Source organism: Lissotriton helveticus, chromosome 7 (genome assembly GCF_964261635.1).
Source record: "Lissotriton helveticus chromosome 7, aLisHel1.1, whole genome shotgun sequence".
Classification (NCBI taxonomy): Eukaryota; Metazoa; Chordata; class Amphibia; order Caudata; family Salamandridae; genus Lissotriton; species Lissotriton helveticus.
In genome coordinates, this window is record NC_136068.1 from 403,247,642 (window position 1) to 403,265,439 (window position 17,798).

Below are 17,798 nucleotides of genomic sequence, written 5' to 3' on the forward strand. Positions count from 1 at the left end.
ATCTTCCCAGTCTGGCGTCCACGGCAAACCCAGTATTGACCTATCCCACCGAACCCAGGCCGCCAATGGCTCCATAGCCAGGGCAAAAAGCAGCGGGGACAGTGGGCACCCCTGTCTGATGCCCCTCTCCAAGAGAAAGTCGCCCGACTTGCAGTTGTTGACAACCACTCTGGCCAAGGGTTTCGCATATAGCAGGCGCAACCAACCAACAAATTCATCCCCGAAAGTGGAGGCGCCACCGAGAACACCGTGTAGCCTTCGCAGATTCAGTGCCATGCTGCGACGCGGCATAAACCCGGACTGATCCGGGTGAATCAGGGTGGTGATCACTTTGATCAACCTAGTGGCCAAGTTTCGACAATATCTTGGGTTTCGCATTAAGTAGCGATGTGGGCCTATAAGAGGAACAGTGTGTTGGAGGCTTACAGGGCTTGTGTATTACTATTATATTGGCAATCCGCTGAGCATAAGGGAGTTCCCCTTTTTCTTTACTTTCCAGGAACATGGCACGTATGTGGGGGGCAAGTTTATTAGCATTCAACTTATACAATTTGATGGGTATCCCGTTGGGCCCCGTCGCTTTACCCGATCGCAGTTGCCTAATAGCTTCAGCTACCTCATCATCCGACAACGCCGAATCAAGATAGCCCCTACCTTCATCCGTCGGACGCGGCATAATTATATCCTTGATCATTTCGGCGTTATCCCCTTCGGTAAAGTCGCTACCGGCTATGTAAACCTTCTGGTAGTAAGCAGAGAACTCATCTGCAATAGCCTGCGGTTCCGTAATCTTACGCGATCCCAGCCCTTCCAGCTAAGGCACTAACCTGGATGCACGCTCCCAGTGCTCGAGCGATGCGATCAGTTTACCCGCTTTATCGCCGTGTTCGTAAATACGGCTCTGGACGGCATTATATTGCGTCACGGCTCTATTCCCAACAAGATTTTAGTATTCCTCCTCCCGAAGGAGCAACAAATGGAGCCCCGCCTGCGTGTGCACCCTGGCAACCGTCTCCTCCAGGAATATAACCTCGGCCTCTTTCCGCGCCACCTCCGCCTGGCTCGCCCTCTTCTTCCTGGACAACAAAGACAGTACTTCACCTCTGGAAACTGTTTTATAGGCCTCCCAAAGAGACTGCGCAGAATCTACCGACCCTTTATTCTCCTTAAAATAACTATTGGACATCCGGAGAATCTTCTTCTTAATAACAGGGTCTTTTAACTGCCAGGCGGCAATGGGAGCCACCCTACCGACCGTAGGCATATCTAGAGCAAGGGAAAGCCATAATGGGGAGTGGTCAGAGATTCCCCGGCCAAGATATCTTACTTCCTGAATCATGAGCACTACGCCCACGGGGAGAAGCAAATAGTCCAACCTAGACAGGCTACCATGAGCACCCGAAACATGAGTGTAGTGCGTCAAAGTCGGATTTCGTACTTGCCAGCTATCCACCAGTCCCAGCGTGTCTAGGAACTCGGAGAGCCATCTCTGCGTCAGCCTGAGCGCCGGGGGGGACTTCGATCGACCTCCCCATCTATCACTGAATTAAAATCGCCACCCAAGACTAGAACACCAAGAGGCAGTGTAAGGAATATAGTACTCAAATATCGGAAAGTCTCTGCCTAAAGGCCAGGCGGGACATAAATAGATAAAAAGGTAACCGTCCGGCCTCCCACCTGCCCGGAGACACCGGCATATCTACCCCGTTGGTCAATCCATGTAGCCTGCACCAATAGGGGGAACGAATTCTTGACCAGGATACCGACACCTCTGGAGCAGGTAGTGAATCCGGCGTGCACCTCCAATTTATACCCTCCCTTATGAAGGGCCGTACACCTACTACAAACTAAGTGTGTCTCTTGCAATAAAATCACATCTGGGGAATGCCTCCTAACCAGTTGATTAACCATCCCTCTTTTGATCTTGTCACCCTAACCGTTTACATTCCAACTCAACACTCTCATCCCCCACCCTCAGCTATACTGTGTCACCGGACCCATGCTGAAGGCAAAACACAACAATATTATCACCTGAGTACAAAAAATAATAATGAAAAAGGCCATCCTCAACAAATAACACACACAACAATAACAAATGAAAAAACATTCCCCTTCCTCCTCCCCCCTCCCTGCACCCCTGTTCCTGGCTTGCGCCTGACCCCAAGTTGCAGTGTGCCTGTCGCCCTACACTCTAACTAACCGACTAACTAAAGATAGTAATGAGGAGGAAGACAGCTCCCAGGGACACCTACCCTCCCCCCCCACCCACAGAACACCCTTTCAATAACTACACACATCTCTTGTCTTTGAAATAACAAACACTTATATCGAAAACCCCTTGGACATTCTTAGGGACGCGCCCCTATTCCTGCTCTGGCACCTCACCCCCCTCCATGTTCCCCGATGTCTCAGATTCAGGTCTGGGGTGCATATCCAACCAGTCTGAGGCGATTCACGGATTGTCGAAAAACCACACTTTCCCATCTAGTTCAATCTGCAGTCTGGCCGGAAACATCATGGCGTATTTCAGACCCCTCTCCCTGAGCCTCCTCTTAATGCCCAGAAAACCGTGGCGTTGTTTCTGGACCACTTGCGTGAAATCGGGAAAAAAGGAGAGATTCACATTTTCCAAATTTCAGAGGACCCCGGACCTGGAGGCCTGCAGGATAGCGTCTCGATCTCTGAAGTTCAGCACTCTCGCTATCATCGGACGCGGGGGGGCCCCCGGCCGAGGCCTACCGCCCGGGACCCTATGAGCCCTTTCCACTGTAAAGAAGTTACTCAATCCTTTGGGCTGAAGATGATTGAGAACTAGATCTTCCACGAACAGATCTGGGGTGAGGCCCTCCACTTTTTCCTGAACCCTACTATCCTGATGTTGTTTCTCTGAGCCCTCCCTTCATAGTCATCGAGCTTCCGATTCGCGATCTCACCAGCCTTCCGGAGCTCCCGCATCTCCGCCTGCAACGTAGCCACGTCGTCGGTCAGGCTAGCCGTTTTGATGTCGAGGGACTTTACCTTCTCGCTAGTTTTGATGAGATCTGCTCGGATGAGGTTGACTTCAATGGTGACAGTGTATAGCTTATGGTCAAGTGACTCCATTTTCTGTCCCAGGGCTGTTTTAACCCATTGATTGCTGCCATAACATCCAGAAGCGTCCAGCGAGCTGGGAGATCTCTTCTCGGATTCTTGCACCTTCTTCGGGTCTTGCGGGGACTCCTTGGACGTCGTATAACGGTCTAGTTTGTTAGTTTGAACATAACGGTGACCTCTGGAGGATCGGGACTGAGGCTTTTCGGATGCAGGCAGGACCACTAGGACGGCCCACACTGTAGACGCTCCCGGAGCCCCGGCCCTCCAGCACCCCAGCACCGTCAACTCAGCATCCACCGTGTCTCAAGCGACGGATCAGTCCGAGGGCCACGATCTCGCCAATCAACACAACAATATTATCACCTGAGTACAAAAAATAATAATGAAAAAGGCCATCCTCAACAAATAACACACACAACAATAACAAATGAAAAAACATTCCCCTTCCTCCTCCCCCCTCCCTGCACCCCTGTTCCTGGCTTGCGCCTGACCCCAAGTTGCAGTGTGCCTGTCGCCCTACACTCTAACTAACCGACTAACTAAAGATAGTAATGAGGAGGAAGACAGCTCCCAGGGACACCTCCCCTCCCCCCCCACCCACAGAACACCCTTTCAATAACTACACACATCTCTTGTCTTTGAAATAACAAACACTTATATCGAAAACCCCTTGGACATTCTTAGGGACGCGCCCCTATTCCTGCTCTGGCACCTCACCCCCCTCCATGTTCCCCGATGTCTCAGATTCAGGTCTGGGGTGCATATCCAACCAGTCTGAGGCGATTCCCGGATTGTCGAAAAACCACACTTTCCCATCTAGTTCAATCTGCAGTCTGGCCGGAAACATCATGGCGTATTTCAGACCCCTCTCCCTGAGCCTCCTCTTAATGCCCAGAAAACCGTGGCGTTGTTTCTGGACCGCTTGCGTGAAATCGGGAAAAAAGGAGAGATTCACATTTTCCAAATTTCAGAGGACCCCGGACCTGGAGGCCTGCAGGATAGCGTCTCGATCTCTGAAGTTCAGCACTCTCGCTATCATCGGACGCGGGGGGGGCCCCCGGCCGAGGCCTACCGCCCGGGACCCTATGAGCCCTTTCCACTGTAAAGAAGTTACTCAATCCTTTGGGCTGAAGATGATTGAGAACCAGATCTTCCACGAACAGATCTGGGGTGAGGCCCTCCACTTTTTCCTGAACCCTACTATCCTGACGTTGTTTCTCTGAGCCCTCCCTTCATAGTCATCGAGCTTCCGATTCGCGATCTCACCAGCCTTCCGGAGCCCCCGCATCTCCGCCTGCAACGTAGCCACGTCGTCGGTCAGGCTAGCCGTTTTGATGTCGAGGGACTTTACCTTCTCGCTAGTTTTGATGAGATCTGCTCGGATGAGGTTGACTTCAATGGTGACAGTGTATAGCTTATGGTCAAGTGACTCCATTTTCTGTCCCAGGGCTGTTTTAACCCATTGATTGCTGCCATAACATCCAGAAGCGTCCAGCGAGCTGGGAGATCTCTTCTCGGATTCTTGCACCTTCTTCGGGTCTTGCGGGGACTCCTTGGACGTCGTATAACGGTCTAGTTTGTTAGTTTGAACATAACGGGGACCTCTGGAGGATCGGGACTGAGGCTTTTCGGATTCAGGCAGGACCACTAGGACGGCCCACACTGTAGACGCTCCCGGAGCCCCAGCCCTCCAGCACCCCAGCACCGTCAACTCAGCATCCACCGTGTCTCAAGCGACGGATCAGTCCGAGGGCCACGATCTCGCCAATCAGCACAGCTCCAGGCACCAACCACAGCAATGCCGGCCAGTCCGTGGTCAAGGGTCTTCTCTATGTACTCATCAGTTCTCCGTATCCGCCCGCCGGTGATCCCGAGGGGGAGATGTCCGGGGGAGAGGATGTCACAGCAGTGGCCTGCCGCTGGAGCAATATGGTCAATAGGCCCCAGGCGCCCAACCCCCCCCCCCCCGGGTCGGGCCTCCCTTCTCTCCACCGGCCGAGGCAGCTCCCACCAGACCCTCGAAAATCGGACCCCCGGCCACCGCAGCAGCAACCTCAGCCACCTACCGGAACCCCCGCGGTCGCCAGGTCAATCCTGCGCCGCAATCCTGCAGGGCACACTATATATGGAGATGGTATCTGTGCCAGTAGGTGCGCCCGGGGGTCAAAAGTCAGGGCAATGTTCCTCACCGCCTCGGCCACGGCCCTCACCTAGCCCCAGGGGAGCCGGCCGTCGTCAGCAATTCACAAGCGCAGCCGGGGTCGCTGCAGCGGGCACCACACTCAGTTCCACCATTCAGGGCGTCCAAGAGGCCCTCGACCTCAATTCTTGGGCCCTGGCCCCCAACAGATCAGCCGAACCGGGCCTGCTCCAGGAGGGGGGGGGGGGCACCAGCCACACAACAAACACGACCGGAGCACCAGCCCCCACTCCCACGGTCCGCCTCAGAGCCTCCAGGCCCCAGCCACAACAATCGAACCTCTCGGGGCGAAAGGCAGGGCCCCCGGCATCCACATCCACCGATGGGACAAAGCGGTGCCACACATGAGGGTCCCCAGCCGTGGGCGTGGGGTCCGCCCCCACCCATAGAAAGAACAGGAGAGCGCCGTATCCCGGATCACTTCCAGTCGCGGCCGCGGGTGTTGACAAACTCGCGGCCGGCCACTACAGCAACGCGAACCGCTGGCTCCAGACGTCGCAGAGGCCAGAAACTGCTAGGCGCGACGCTCCGGTCCCCGATGTCACAGCGGGACCAGAGTTACAGGCGGATGTTGCCGCAGGTCTCAGTCGTCCTATCTTCGAGTCAGTGTGCCAGGATTAGATCAGGATGGTGGGGTGGGAGTCCCGCCCCGGCGGAGCCTCTCACCTACGCGGCCATCTTCGGTGCGCGCTAGGCTCCTCCCCCTTCTTTAGGATTTTAAAACAGTAGTTCTGAGATCGAGCATTCACTTGCATTGCTCTTATCTGTTGTTTTCCTTTCATTTGATATTCTACAATAAATCCTAGGTATTTGTATATTTTGACTTCCTCCACGTTTTCCCCTTCTAAGAACCCACAATGCTTCTTGTTAGTTGAATCTACCAGCCGTACTACTTTAGTTTTTTTCAAGTTGAGCTCTAAGCGTTGCTTGTCCATAAATTTTTAAGGGCCTTCATGCTGCACTGTAGTCCTATAGGTGTTTGGCTTAGGAAGACTAAGCTATTCTATTTCTTTGTGCGCCAAACTTGGCGGATGAGAGTTGATATTCCTTAGTGCTTCTGCAAGATATGTCAGGTATATATTAAATAAGCATGGAGCTAAAGTGCACCCCTGTTTTTGGTATAAATGTTGTTAGTTGCACACGTTCCGTCTCCTATTTTGACCTGAGCTCCTTAATTGCCTTCAAAATGCTATTTGGTACGCCCCATGCGGCCATTTTTTTCATAGGTTCTCCCGCGGCACCCAGTTGAAGGAAGAATTGAGGTCTATGAAACCCGGGAATAGCTGCGTTTTCCTTTTGTTGGCATTTTCAGCTACTAGAGCCAGCACTGTTAGATTTGCTGATGTCCCCATACCAGCCCTAAACCCTGTTTGCATTCGGGGTAAAAACTTAGGGGCCTATTAGGATGGCGGGCGGACTTACATCCGCCCGCCTTGCAGTGCTGGCACCCGCCGCTAGTGGTGCAGCGGTCCTGCACCGGCAATTAGGATGCCACCGCCACCGTGGCGGTGGAATCACCAATCCACATCATTGTGGCAGGCAGTGCACACAGCACCGCCCACCACAACGCTGTGGCTGCACACTGTGCATTTGCATGCACAAGGTGGGATGCACCGCGCAGTGCCAGCCACTATGTGTATGCAAATGCAGGGGGGGGGGGTACCATTGGTACCACCCATGTGCCCCCCCACACCCAAACATCCTCGGGGCCCGCAACGGGCCCCCAACAGTGAAATCAGCATGCCTTTCCGTGGCATCAACGCCGCCATGGAAAGGCTGATTCCCTCTGCCATACTAATATAGATGGCGGTGTCTAGCAGACACCACCACCATATCAAGCCCCTTTTCTGCCCCGTCACCTGTGTGACCGGTGGAAAACCAGCGGACGGTCTTTCCGTCCGCCGGGGACCCCCGCCATACTAATATGGCGGGGGAAATGGCATGCGGGCGGAAGAGAATGTCAGGTGGATCGCCACCGCCATGTGGGCGGTGGGGATCCGCCCGACATTCTAATAGACCCCTTAGTGTCTTCTAACCAGGTTTTAAATTGTTCTAACAAATAGGATGCTTAGAGCTTTGCCTCCACGTCGATAAGGGCTATTAGCCTGCAACTCGTTGGTATTGAGGGATTGCTGCTTTTGAATATTGTCTGGAAAATACTACCTTTCCATGATGCCGGGATGTTATTCATGCAATATAGCTCGTTAAAGAGAGGGGTGAAATATTGTGCCCAATAAGTTGTATTCCCTTTAAAAAGAGCATTGGGTATGCCCTTTGGTCCAGGGGCCCCTTCTGATTTTAGTTTCTTTATGATTTTTTCAAGATGTTCAGCGGTCACGACCGGTGATGGGTTTACCTTGCCGTAAATTATATTTGCGTTTTCTATTTTGTTGCTAACATTTGTTGCCCGTCTTACTTGGTAAATGTGCGTTTTATTATCTCCGTCCGTCTGGTCATGCACATCTTTAGGTTCTGATTCGGCGTACATTTCACGAACATAGTTTTCCCACATTGCTGCATTTATCCCTACATTTTGGTGATGTGTCTCCCCTAGAGTCAAACTGTTTATCTGCTGCTAAAATGTTTTGCTTGAGATGAGTAATTAGTTTCACAGTTCCTGTTGGTATCTTTTTTTTCTTCTCAGCAGTTTTTTTTAAACAGTGTTCTTGGTGCACATGATTTAGTTTTAACACCTCTTTTCCATGCTTTGACTGTTCTGATTTTCTTTTTGTTTCATGCAGTATTTGCATTTTTTCTTTGCGTAGCTTCCTACTATACCAGGTTTGCTTTCCGGTTCCCTCTTTGTATTTCCTGTTTTCAGTGTTCGTGCTTCTATGATTTGAGAATCTTTCTAGCAACATGTTTTTTAGACTTTCCCATGTTTTGTTGTTGTTCCCCCTCTTTAGTTTGTTCATTAACCCTATTTTCTTGGTTATCTTTTAATTTGTCCAATCAGCCAGGATGTAAATACAACTCCTCCATCAGTTTTTCTATCCCTTTTCCCCGCCATTTCATGCATTTTAAGTTAAATGTGTCTGGAGACAATATTAACACTTTTGATGTGTGATTAAGCTCGGATTTCTAGTTTATTTGAATAATTTGGGGAAAGTGATCACTCTAGCAAAGGTGCTTAGATTGGGTGTTGATTTATCCTTCTCTCTACCCACCTCTACTTGGGAGTTTTGTAATAATATCCCTGGGCAGCTGATCCTCCATGGTTTGACATCTTGGAATTGAGATAATGTTCCACCAAATTCAATGAGAAGATGTTCCTTTAACTTCTGTTTTTCTGCTCTGGTCTGTGGATTCTCCATTGTGTCTGTCTTTGGGATAAAAATGTCTCAACCTCTTAGACGGTTGAGTTATGGATCTCTTCTTGCACCGTTATTGTATTTGTTGATGCAGCTCCTGGCGAGATTGGGCCAGTGAATGTTCCCTCTTGATTTTGATCTTTTGGCCGGCAGGTGCTCTCGTTTTATGCTGCTGCTCGACTATCTACTTCCAACTCTGCTGGTTGTATCGCTTTCGTGGGGCTTAGCTCTGCAACTTTTTGTTGTTGTTAGAAAACCCGTTATCTTATACCCTCCTTCTTTTTTGTTGTTGTCCCTGCCGTTACTGCTGTCGTTTCCTTTTTTATTGGTAAAGTTTGTTGCGAGGCTGTGTGTCTTTCCACTACTTTAGGGTATATCTGATTCTGATGTAGAGTCTGAGCAAGACTCTTGCCTTGCTCACTTTGTCTGCAGCTTTTTCCCCTGGGCTGCAATTCCTCTATTTTTTCCGGAAGCGCATTCTGCCCTTGTTCTTTATACTTCACTGAGACTGTAATGGATTTGCTTATGTGAACTTTTGGGGAAGCGTCAGCTTATTTATTTATTTATTTTAATCTTATAACGGCTTATTGTGGCCTCAGCTTGTTCTCCTGCAGGTCTCCGCTGTAGTGCTTGACCCTCTGGATTTACTAAATCTGCCCTCTGACCTTGTATCTCGTCTCTCCTCACTCCTCAAACCGTCCTGCCCCTCCCACCTCTGTACCACTAGGTACTCCTGGTTCCTCCTTGGTTGTCCTGTCGCTGCATGGAGGGTGATATAGTGAGGTGGGGGCTGGGGTACTGGTAAGGGGGCTAGTTCACTTTTAAATAAAAAATTCAAAAAAAGAGTGTGGAATATTAGGCCCTTTGTTTTTCCTGGCACTCCTTTGCGCTATCTTTAACCTCATTTAAACACCCTTTGACTGAGCGGAGTACGTGTGAGTTACTCTAATGAGTGCTGGGTACAGGGGTTTGGGCTGCCGGGTTAGAATGCAAGCTGCACCTGGTTCTAACCAGACCGCCTCCACAGTGCACCCAGCGCCTCTCTCTATGCCGCCAACTAACAGCGGCGTTCCTCGCCCCCACAGCCACTCGTGGTTGCCTTCTCGCCAACCTCGGAGGCACAACCGTGGGCCAGGTAGGTTGAGTTCCGGCCTCTCTCTAATCCAGGTGGATTAAGATCCCAGTGTCCCAGGGGGAAAGCTGAGAGCGAGCCGAGGTGAGTGCCTTCCGACCTGCTGCTCACACACTCGTTTGCACTGCGCAGCTCCTTCTCTTATTTTTACAATTAAAAAATGGAAGATGAATCACCATCAAGAAGGCTTTTCAATATCTGCAGGCCCCTGCACCTGTCAAGGGAGTTGCTATATGAAAACAGATTACTTTGAAATGCCACATTGCTGAGTAACAAATTCACTGAAAAGCTGTATCCCACTGGTCAAACAGGCACTTAAACAGGCCGGGTTCACCCCTAGCAAAACAATGTCAATCCCTAAGGATAAGAAGGAGGATCAAAGACAGACATGCAGTATGACGTAAAGTCCTGCATCCAGTAAGATCCGAAAATCTACTAAGAAACACTGGTCAGTTTTGAAACAAACAGACCTTCCAAAACCTATGCTTTCCTTAATAAAAGGGGCGCATTTAAGGCAATCCTTCATTGAGGCTAACATCTCAGCAAGTAAAACACACAGAAAACATTGTGGAATCTCCAAGGTTACTGGGCATTATGAATGTGGATCCCATTCAGTTTGCCCATTTACGTTTTTTGCATTTACAATTCATAGCAAAGAGATACCATGAATGGTACTGCACATAGGCAAAAGTTTTTTAGAAATTGCAACTCTAAAAACGTCGCTTCTGCAATCGCGTCCCTGCCAAAAAACCTCTACTGGGAGCACTACCCACCAAATACGCAAATGGATCATCCAACACCAGTCACATGTAAGGTAGCCTTGACAGCTTTGGTACCACATTACATGAAGGCACGGCACAGTCCCGATAACCTGTATGGGACAATAATTGCCAAAGTTAAAGTGGACAAAAAGGTTGGGGATGTGGAGTCTCCACTACAACGATTAGTAGCACAATTTATGCAGGTTTTCAAAATGGTGGATACAGGCTTAAATATGGCTGATGAGATGTTGCCACTGATTTTGTCCTAAAATTTAGGAATTTATAAGCTCGACCAGTAATCTTACCTTTTTAGATCCTGGCTCTAACTTTCATATTTCTAAATTTCCTTTATGTGGCCAGGCTAATATTAATTTATGAGGCATGGCCTCATTATTCTGTTTCCTCAATTTCATTTTGTTTTTCATTTTTGTAATTTGTTTTGGACAGATTAAAAATTGTATTTTGTGAGGAAAGTGGTGTATTATATGGTGTGGTTGTGTGATACACTCACAATACCATCTTAGGTACGGTCAGGCTTGTTTGTAAAAAACCTTAAATCAGCACTGGGCAGCTGTGGCTTTGAGCACTCAGCCTTAAAGAAAGGAACAAGTGCAAACCATTTCAAAGTACCAAAACAATCACATAAAGCCACACAACACAAAAGAAATCCAAAACCAAATTATAAAAATAGATAATATTTTTATGAATTTTTAGACACCAAAATGAACAGATTCCACCCGAGGGTTAGGGAGGTTTCTATATTTAACTAAAACGTAATTCACTGTTTTTTACTCAAAATGTAAACACGCATTGGCAACTACTGTGGTTAGCGGAAACTTTGAAAACGTAAAACTTTTAAAAAGTTGTGTTTGGGTACTCCACCCCGCTTTAGGCCACCAACTCCAGGAGGGAGCAAGTTAACAGGACCTTCACGCTAGCTTTGTTGATTAACGGGCGGCAGTAAGAGATACAGACTCAGAGAGCAGAAGACAACGGGTGAACATTTACAAGACTTTTTTCAACAAGTCAGGGCACAGCTTACCTGTCAGAGGACAGTCAATCAAAGCACAGTCTGGGCATGTGCGTTTCCCAAAACAGGGTGCTCGGTTGTACAGCACTTGCATCGAGCACACTGGCAATAAACAAATGGGGTGGGCTTCTGGACCATAAGTCATATGGCAGATGAATTCCTGTCAGTCTCAAACCATAAAACTGCATCTTCTTCCGGGAGGGACAAAATCCTAAAACCAGCAAATTTTCAAACTCCAGAAATTTGTTCAGAGGTGTCCAATCAGAGCTGTTGCTGGAATAACACCAAAAGGGCCTCCAATGCAGAGGGAGCGACGGCCTATTGAAGTACTCTTGGGTTGTAATAAACAACAAGAGAGCTAACGTGTCACAAAATGATGGAACAGTGGAAGCACCCAAATACACCATGCTGCTGGAATAGGAGCGGGAGTGGCAGCACATAACTGTCTGCAGTAAAGGTTAAAAGCACATGCTTTAAACTAGCAATTTATTTGTTAATTCTTCTTTGAAATGACAGTGCAATAATACTTTATTCAAAAGAAATCAAAAATAATTACCCATTTTACAAGTCATGAAATCAACTAAGGGAAAGAAAGAAAACAATCACTGACACAGCCAACAGATCTCACTTAATTTATAAGTGAAAATGTTTCTTTATAATGCCCTTATTTAAGCCCTCATAAAATGTGGCTCACCCTCATAATCTGACTCGACGGCTGTTCTTCCTCCATGCTGGCCTAGTCAGATTTAGCTGTTCTTTTTTATTGCTAAAGTTTGTGGCGAGGCTGTGTGTCTTTCCACTACTTTAGGGTATCTCTGATTCTGATGTAGAGTCTGAGCAAGACTCTTGCCTTGCTCACTTTGTCTGCTGCTTTTTCCCCTGGGCTGCAATCCCTCTATTTTTCCGGAAGTGCATTCTGCCCTTGTTCTTTATACTTCACTGAGACTGTAATGGATTTGCTTATGCGAACTTTTGGGGAAGCGTCAGCTTATTTATTTATTTATTTTAATCTTATAACGGCTTATTGTGGCCTATAGCTTATAGGGGACAGATACTTTTCATACGTGCCACATAGAACTACATTCTGCACAATGTAAATAAGTATTAGCCAAGCCAATTAGTCTGGCTTCTATGTTTAAAGAAAAACCTAACATAGAAGTACACCAATGTTTGCGTGTGTTGGCACGTTAAAATCAGATATGTTGGCCGCTGCCTAGATGTCCTAGAGGATGGGAAATGTATCGCTAACTTTGAAGTAGTGGGTAAAACACATAATATAACAATTTTAGGGAATCCGGGCCAGTACGAAGAAGATTAATAGAATGTTCCTTACATGGAGTGCAAGCTCATGACCTGACAGGGGTCATTTCTTCTGTGTATACTGGCATTTAGGAAAAGGAACCTTCCGCAGGCAGACTAGCATTCCTTCAGTTGGCGAGCTGACATTGGGGTGGAAATAACTTAAGGGACATAAGCCACTATTTCGTCTTTACCTTGGAAATATAGCTTAGATTGTGGATTATCCACTATAAATGTGCTCTGAGAAAGTATAAACCTTAACAGAGAAAGCACATCTCTAATGCTAGCAATTATTAATCATGCCAGAGCTCCATGTCCATTCCCTATGCACTTCCTGGTGTTTCTATCTCCGTGACCCAGACATTTTTCTGCAAGGAGAATACAGTTCCTGTGCTTTCTTTTTATGAGTAATTTCTATAAAAAGACTTATTTTTCCTCTTACTAGAAAATGTTAGCTGGGTCAGTGGCTCCAATTATTTGATCCCACTGGGTTTCCGGAGTGTGGGGATACCAGACATTGCACACACATGCTTACACATTTTGGCCTGTTTCAGTAATTCCAATGGATCTTTTGATCACAGTCAGCCCGTTTAAGGAGGAAAAATCACCCAACTGGGACTTGTTCTTTCTCATAGTCAGCTTTGCACTCACTCCCCTTGATCATCTGCCCAGGGACACACTCTAGTTTCTTGCATGTTTTTGCAACATACTCTCTCTATTCCACTGTGTGCATTTTTTTTCTCACTCTTGTTACTGGATTCCATTGTTCTGCCTCACAAATATTTCTCATTCTCCTTGCACCTTGGTACGCTCTGACTGTCTCTCCTCTATCTTGGGTTTAACTCCTTTCTAAAACTTTTCGTATGCCTTGACTGGTCTCTCTATGGTCTTGTACCTTGTTTTTCTATCTCGGTCATGTTGGACTTCACTCCACATTCTCATTCTTTTTGTATCTTGTCCCCGCACTCATCAGTCATTCCCTTACCTACACTTCATGCCCCTTGGTCCTAACTACAATGCAGGTTCTCTGTTTGCTTATGAGTCATGCATCCCACTCCTCTCACTCACTACACGTTTATCTCACTTCCTACTTTCTTCAATCTTATGTCATGCAGAACACTAAATGCATATTGTTCCAATATCTACTCTCTCGTCGATTAAACTCTTTAGAGCTTTTGCTTCCTTTTTGAGCCTTGCTCCCATTACTCTTTTAACTTGTGCCACTTTGCTGCCTTCGCACACCTGTCTGGTACTTTATGTTGATACTTTATCTCTCCTATGCTTTGAGCAGCCTTCATATTCATGTTGAGCCCTCATGTGCAGTACGCACTCCCAAGCTACAATAGGAGTTCATATACAGTTTTAAGGACTCTCTCCTCCTCTGAAAGATTATGACTGAGATCTTCCCCTGGGCTGCATGTTACTCACCTGGGCCTGCAGGTGTTAATCCTCTCCTTGGTTTCTGTGTCATAGACATAGATGGCGTCGCTGGAGCCTGCAGTCAAGAAGCATGTCCCAGAAGGATTAAATGTTCCAGTGAGGATCTGTCGGTCTTCAGAAATGGTTTGCAGGCAAGTCTGTGTGGAGAGGTGCCAGAACTTCACCAGGCCACTGGCATCTGATGAAGAGAGGAAGGTTGGGTCAGAGCCAGGTATTCACCTTCCAGCCCACAAACATTCTATTCCTGTAAGGACCCTGGTTGAAACTGTGCCTGCCTGCTACCAGTTACTTTTCCTCAGCTGACCTCATTTTATTCCAACTGGACCAAGTTCTGTTTCAGTACCCCCCCCCCCCCTCCTCCCCACACACCTCAACCCCCCACATGGCACATTTCCCCCTTTCAGATCCTCTCTCTTCTCCTTCAACTGACATAGCTCAAGTCTGTACTTGTAAATCCTCTGCTCATTCTTTACCCCCAACCACCCACACTGCTCGCTCCTTCCTCACGAGACCCTGAGCAAGCTGGATCCGTGAATGTTCCTCTTTACTATGCTAAATGCTTTTCCAGATAGCTCTCGCAACACTTTTTGCAAGATACCAAAAAGAAGATGCAGATCATTCTAAAATCATTTTCAAATGTTGCTACTATTAAGCATAATTTTCCCTGATCCCTTCCAGATTCTTTGAATAAGACACCAGTGTGCTCTAAGAAATCTACTTTTTAAGGCAGTAAGAGGGTAAGGTAATTAATGAAGCAAAGAAGCCATAAGCTACCTAACAAGTGCTACACAAAACAACTGATTAAATAAACAACCATTACTGAGCCTACTATAAAATGTTTACAATCTTAACCATATATTGTTCAGCAAGTTTTCTCATTTGGCCTCAGATTTCTACCTACTACCTGCGATAATTGCTCTCCTCCGCACATGTATTTACTTTGATTTCCTTCATAGCCATGTCTGGTTCGCAGCTTCGAAGAGCTTGGCATGCAAATGTGAATAAACAAGCGGGAAGAAAAAGCCCCAACTAGAGGCAGAAATCAGGTAAAGCCTTGCTGACCCCTCATACTTAACTTCCCTCTAGTCATAACAAAGAGCCAAAGGTTAACAGGGAATTGGAGAGAAATCCTGTGAGATTGTCAAGTGTGTGTGTGAGAGAGAGAGAGAGAGAGAGAGAGAGAGAGAGAGAGAGAGAGAGAGCGAGAGAGAATGTAAAAAGTAATGATCAGCCTGCTAATGATTTGAGAAACCAACCAGGGAATTGTGTGCATGGCCATATATCTCCTATCAAAGGTACAGTTTGACAGAATGGCCGCCTATTCATTCAGTTCCGATTCTGCAGCACATGGGTTTAGATATTTTTGCATTGTGCCTTCCAATTTTCTTCACTCTTCCCTTATGTGGAAGGCTAGAGAAGTGTCTGCCTCGAAGTAGTGTGTTATATATACTCTAGTTTCCTTCGCTCTTCCCTCCGGTGGTCAAGGCCGAATCTGTACCCTGTTATTCCTTCCATGCCTAGTGGCTTTGTGCCATCGCTCAATGTCTGTCTTACATGTGGCCAGAAGCAGGTCTCCGGTGGAAGTAGAGCTCTGTGGGTAGAAGCGCAGGCTTGTGACAGGCAGTGATGCATCCATAGCTTTACTGTCACTCAGCATATGCACACATGATCCCTCGCTCACCAAGTATACCTAAGCAAGAATAAGAAAGAAGGCATTAAAGGACCACTGCAAAGTTGTTGAGGCCATATCAGGAAAAGACAACATCGAGTACATGAGCATTTTTTACCTTGATGACACCATTGATAAGTCCGACAGCCAGCAGGGTGCCTTGCTTGTTGAACTGGCAGTACATTGTTTCCCCTCCACAGTCTCTGAATCAGCAAGCAGGGGAATTTGCAAAGGACAAAAAAAAAAATGTGTTCAGGAAATCAGGGCCACAGAAAACATGAATAGCTCAGCTGCGAAAATGAATAGTCTGCAGGCATGCCAACCTTAATATGAGCACCACCACCAAAGGAAGCTAGCTCCAAGGTGGCGCGAGACTCAAAAGCTGGGGTCTACTATACGGAAACCACAATATGACTTTGTTGTGCAGCCATACAACACACATCAACAATACCTACATGATTTTAATGATCCGCAGGTCCCCCTGGACGGATGGTTCTGGAGCAGGTGGGGAATATTCAGAGTCTTCAGATGCATAGCTGTCCCATGGTGAACTGTGTTGAAAGTAGCGACTTGGCACTAGACGACGGGGGGCCACAAACAGGCTGTACATTGCTATTGGATCAACTGCCAAATTCAGAGTACAAGAAAAAACACTGGTTATGGCTCAGAGATACCAAGGCCCTAAACCTACAACCAGTCACTGCTATGCAGATATATATAGTCAGTTTGTTGCTCCATTCTTGCCTCCTAAAAGCCTTTACATGCTTTCAAAATCACTCCATTTGCTAGACTGAGGCGGTAAACAATTAGACCACACAAGAGTTCCGTTCAAACTTTAAAAAACAACATCTTCTGATATAATGCCAGGTCAGTTATCTGTGGCCTACCCAATTCAGGAGCAGATAGACAATTTTCATAACAAGTATCGCAGACTCCACTAGGAGAGAGTGAAATGCCAATGGCCTCAGGGCAGCTGTCCGCAGACAATTCTGAGAATCACTAGAGAGGTGGTTTGGCTCCACCCACATGTTGGTAGGCAGAAGTACGTGTTTTGATTAGGCAGAAGTTGTGTTCTTCCACAAAAAAAGAGCTTGCTCTCGATGCACATGTGATCATTTTGTTAATTTTTCCAACTGCCTGAGCTTGAACTTTCAGGGGTGCATGTATGATATTGTAATGATGTAAGCTACTAGATAGTGTATGGTATTTGTCTCTCTCTTGCAGCAACACAAACGGAAGGAGGGCAGCCATGAGGAAGGTATTACAGTCCTAACACCCTCCCCTTCCATTACATACTTTAGACTTGAGATTGCAAATTTGTGTTTGAGAGCAGCATGGGATGCCCAGGGCTTCACTAATCTAAAGATTAATTTTAGGTCTGGCTTGACAGTGCACTGTCACCTGAACTTATATGATGTAAAAAACACAAACCTTTCAGAGTACTAGTGAGAGAGGCTCTTAAGCTCCACCTACATGTTGGTTCCCCTAGTCACCTGATTTGATTGGGATACATTTGTGGGCTTTCACTGAAAAGAATGCTAGCTTTGCACTTTTTGAGCTCTCGCAAAGCTTATACTCAACACATGGCTGAGTTAGTTATGTCGACAAATGTAGTGATTGAGCCATTTTTATGGATAATTGGCTCGATTATGACCATTGCCCACTACCATCTCAGTATATTTTGCTCTAATATAGTGCTCTGCAGGTCAGCATAATATAGATTGGCTGTAATTAGGACTCGATAATGTTTTTTCTGTGTCTGACTATATCTTGCTTCAAGGCAGGGTTTACCTATTGGCTTTGGCATACTCTAATGCCATCTTGCATACTAATTCGGGCTCTTTGCGGGAATAGTGGCCTATG

At 47.1% G+C, this 17,798-nt stretch overlaps 1 protein-coding gene across 1 annotated transcript in view; it reads right to left on the minus strand.

Annotated features, from left to right (window-relative positions):
- Positions 1-17,798, minus strand: part of LOC144766785 (dynein axonemal intermediate chain 4-like) — a 335,338-nt gene that overhangs the window by 234,289 nt on the left and 83,251 nt on the right. The window contains exons 2-5 of the mRNA XM_078650516.1: positions 16,391-16,559; positions 16,054-16,138; positions 15,821-15,956; positions 14,255-14,444 (exon numbers count right to left, since the gene is read on the minus strand). Coding sequence (XP_078506642.1) covers positions 14,255-14,444; positions 15,821-15,956; positions 16,054-16,138; positions 16,391-16,545 — 566 coding nt within the window. The 5' untranslated portion in view covers positions 16,546-16,559. The remainder of the gene's footprint in view (positions 1-14,254; positions 14,445-15,820; positions 15,957-16,053; positions 16,139-16,390; positions 16,560-17,798) is intronic.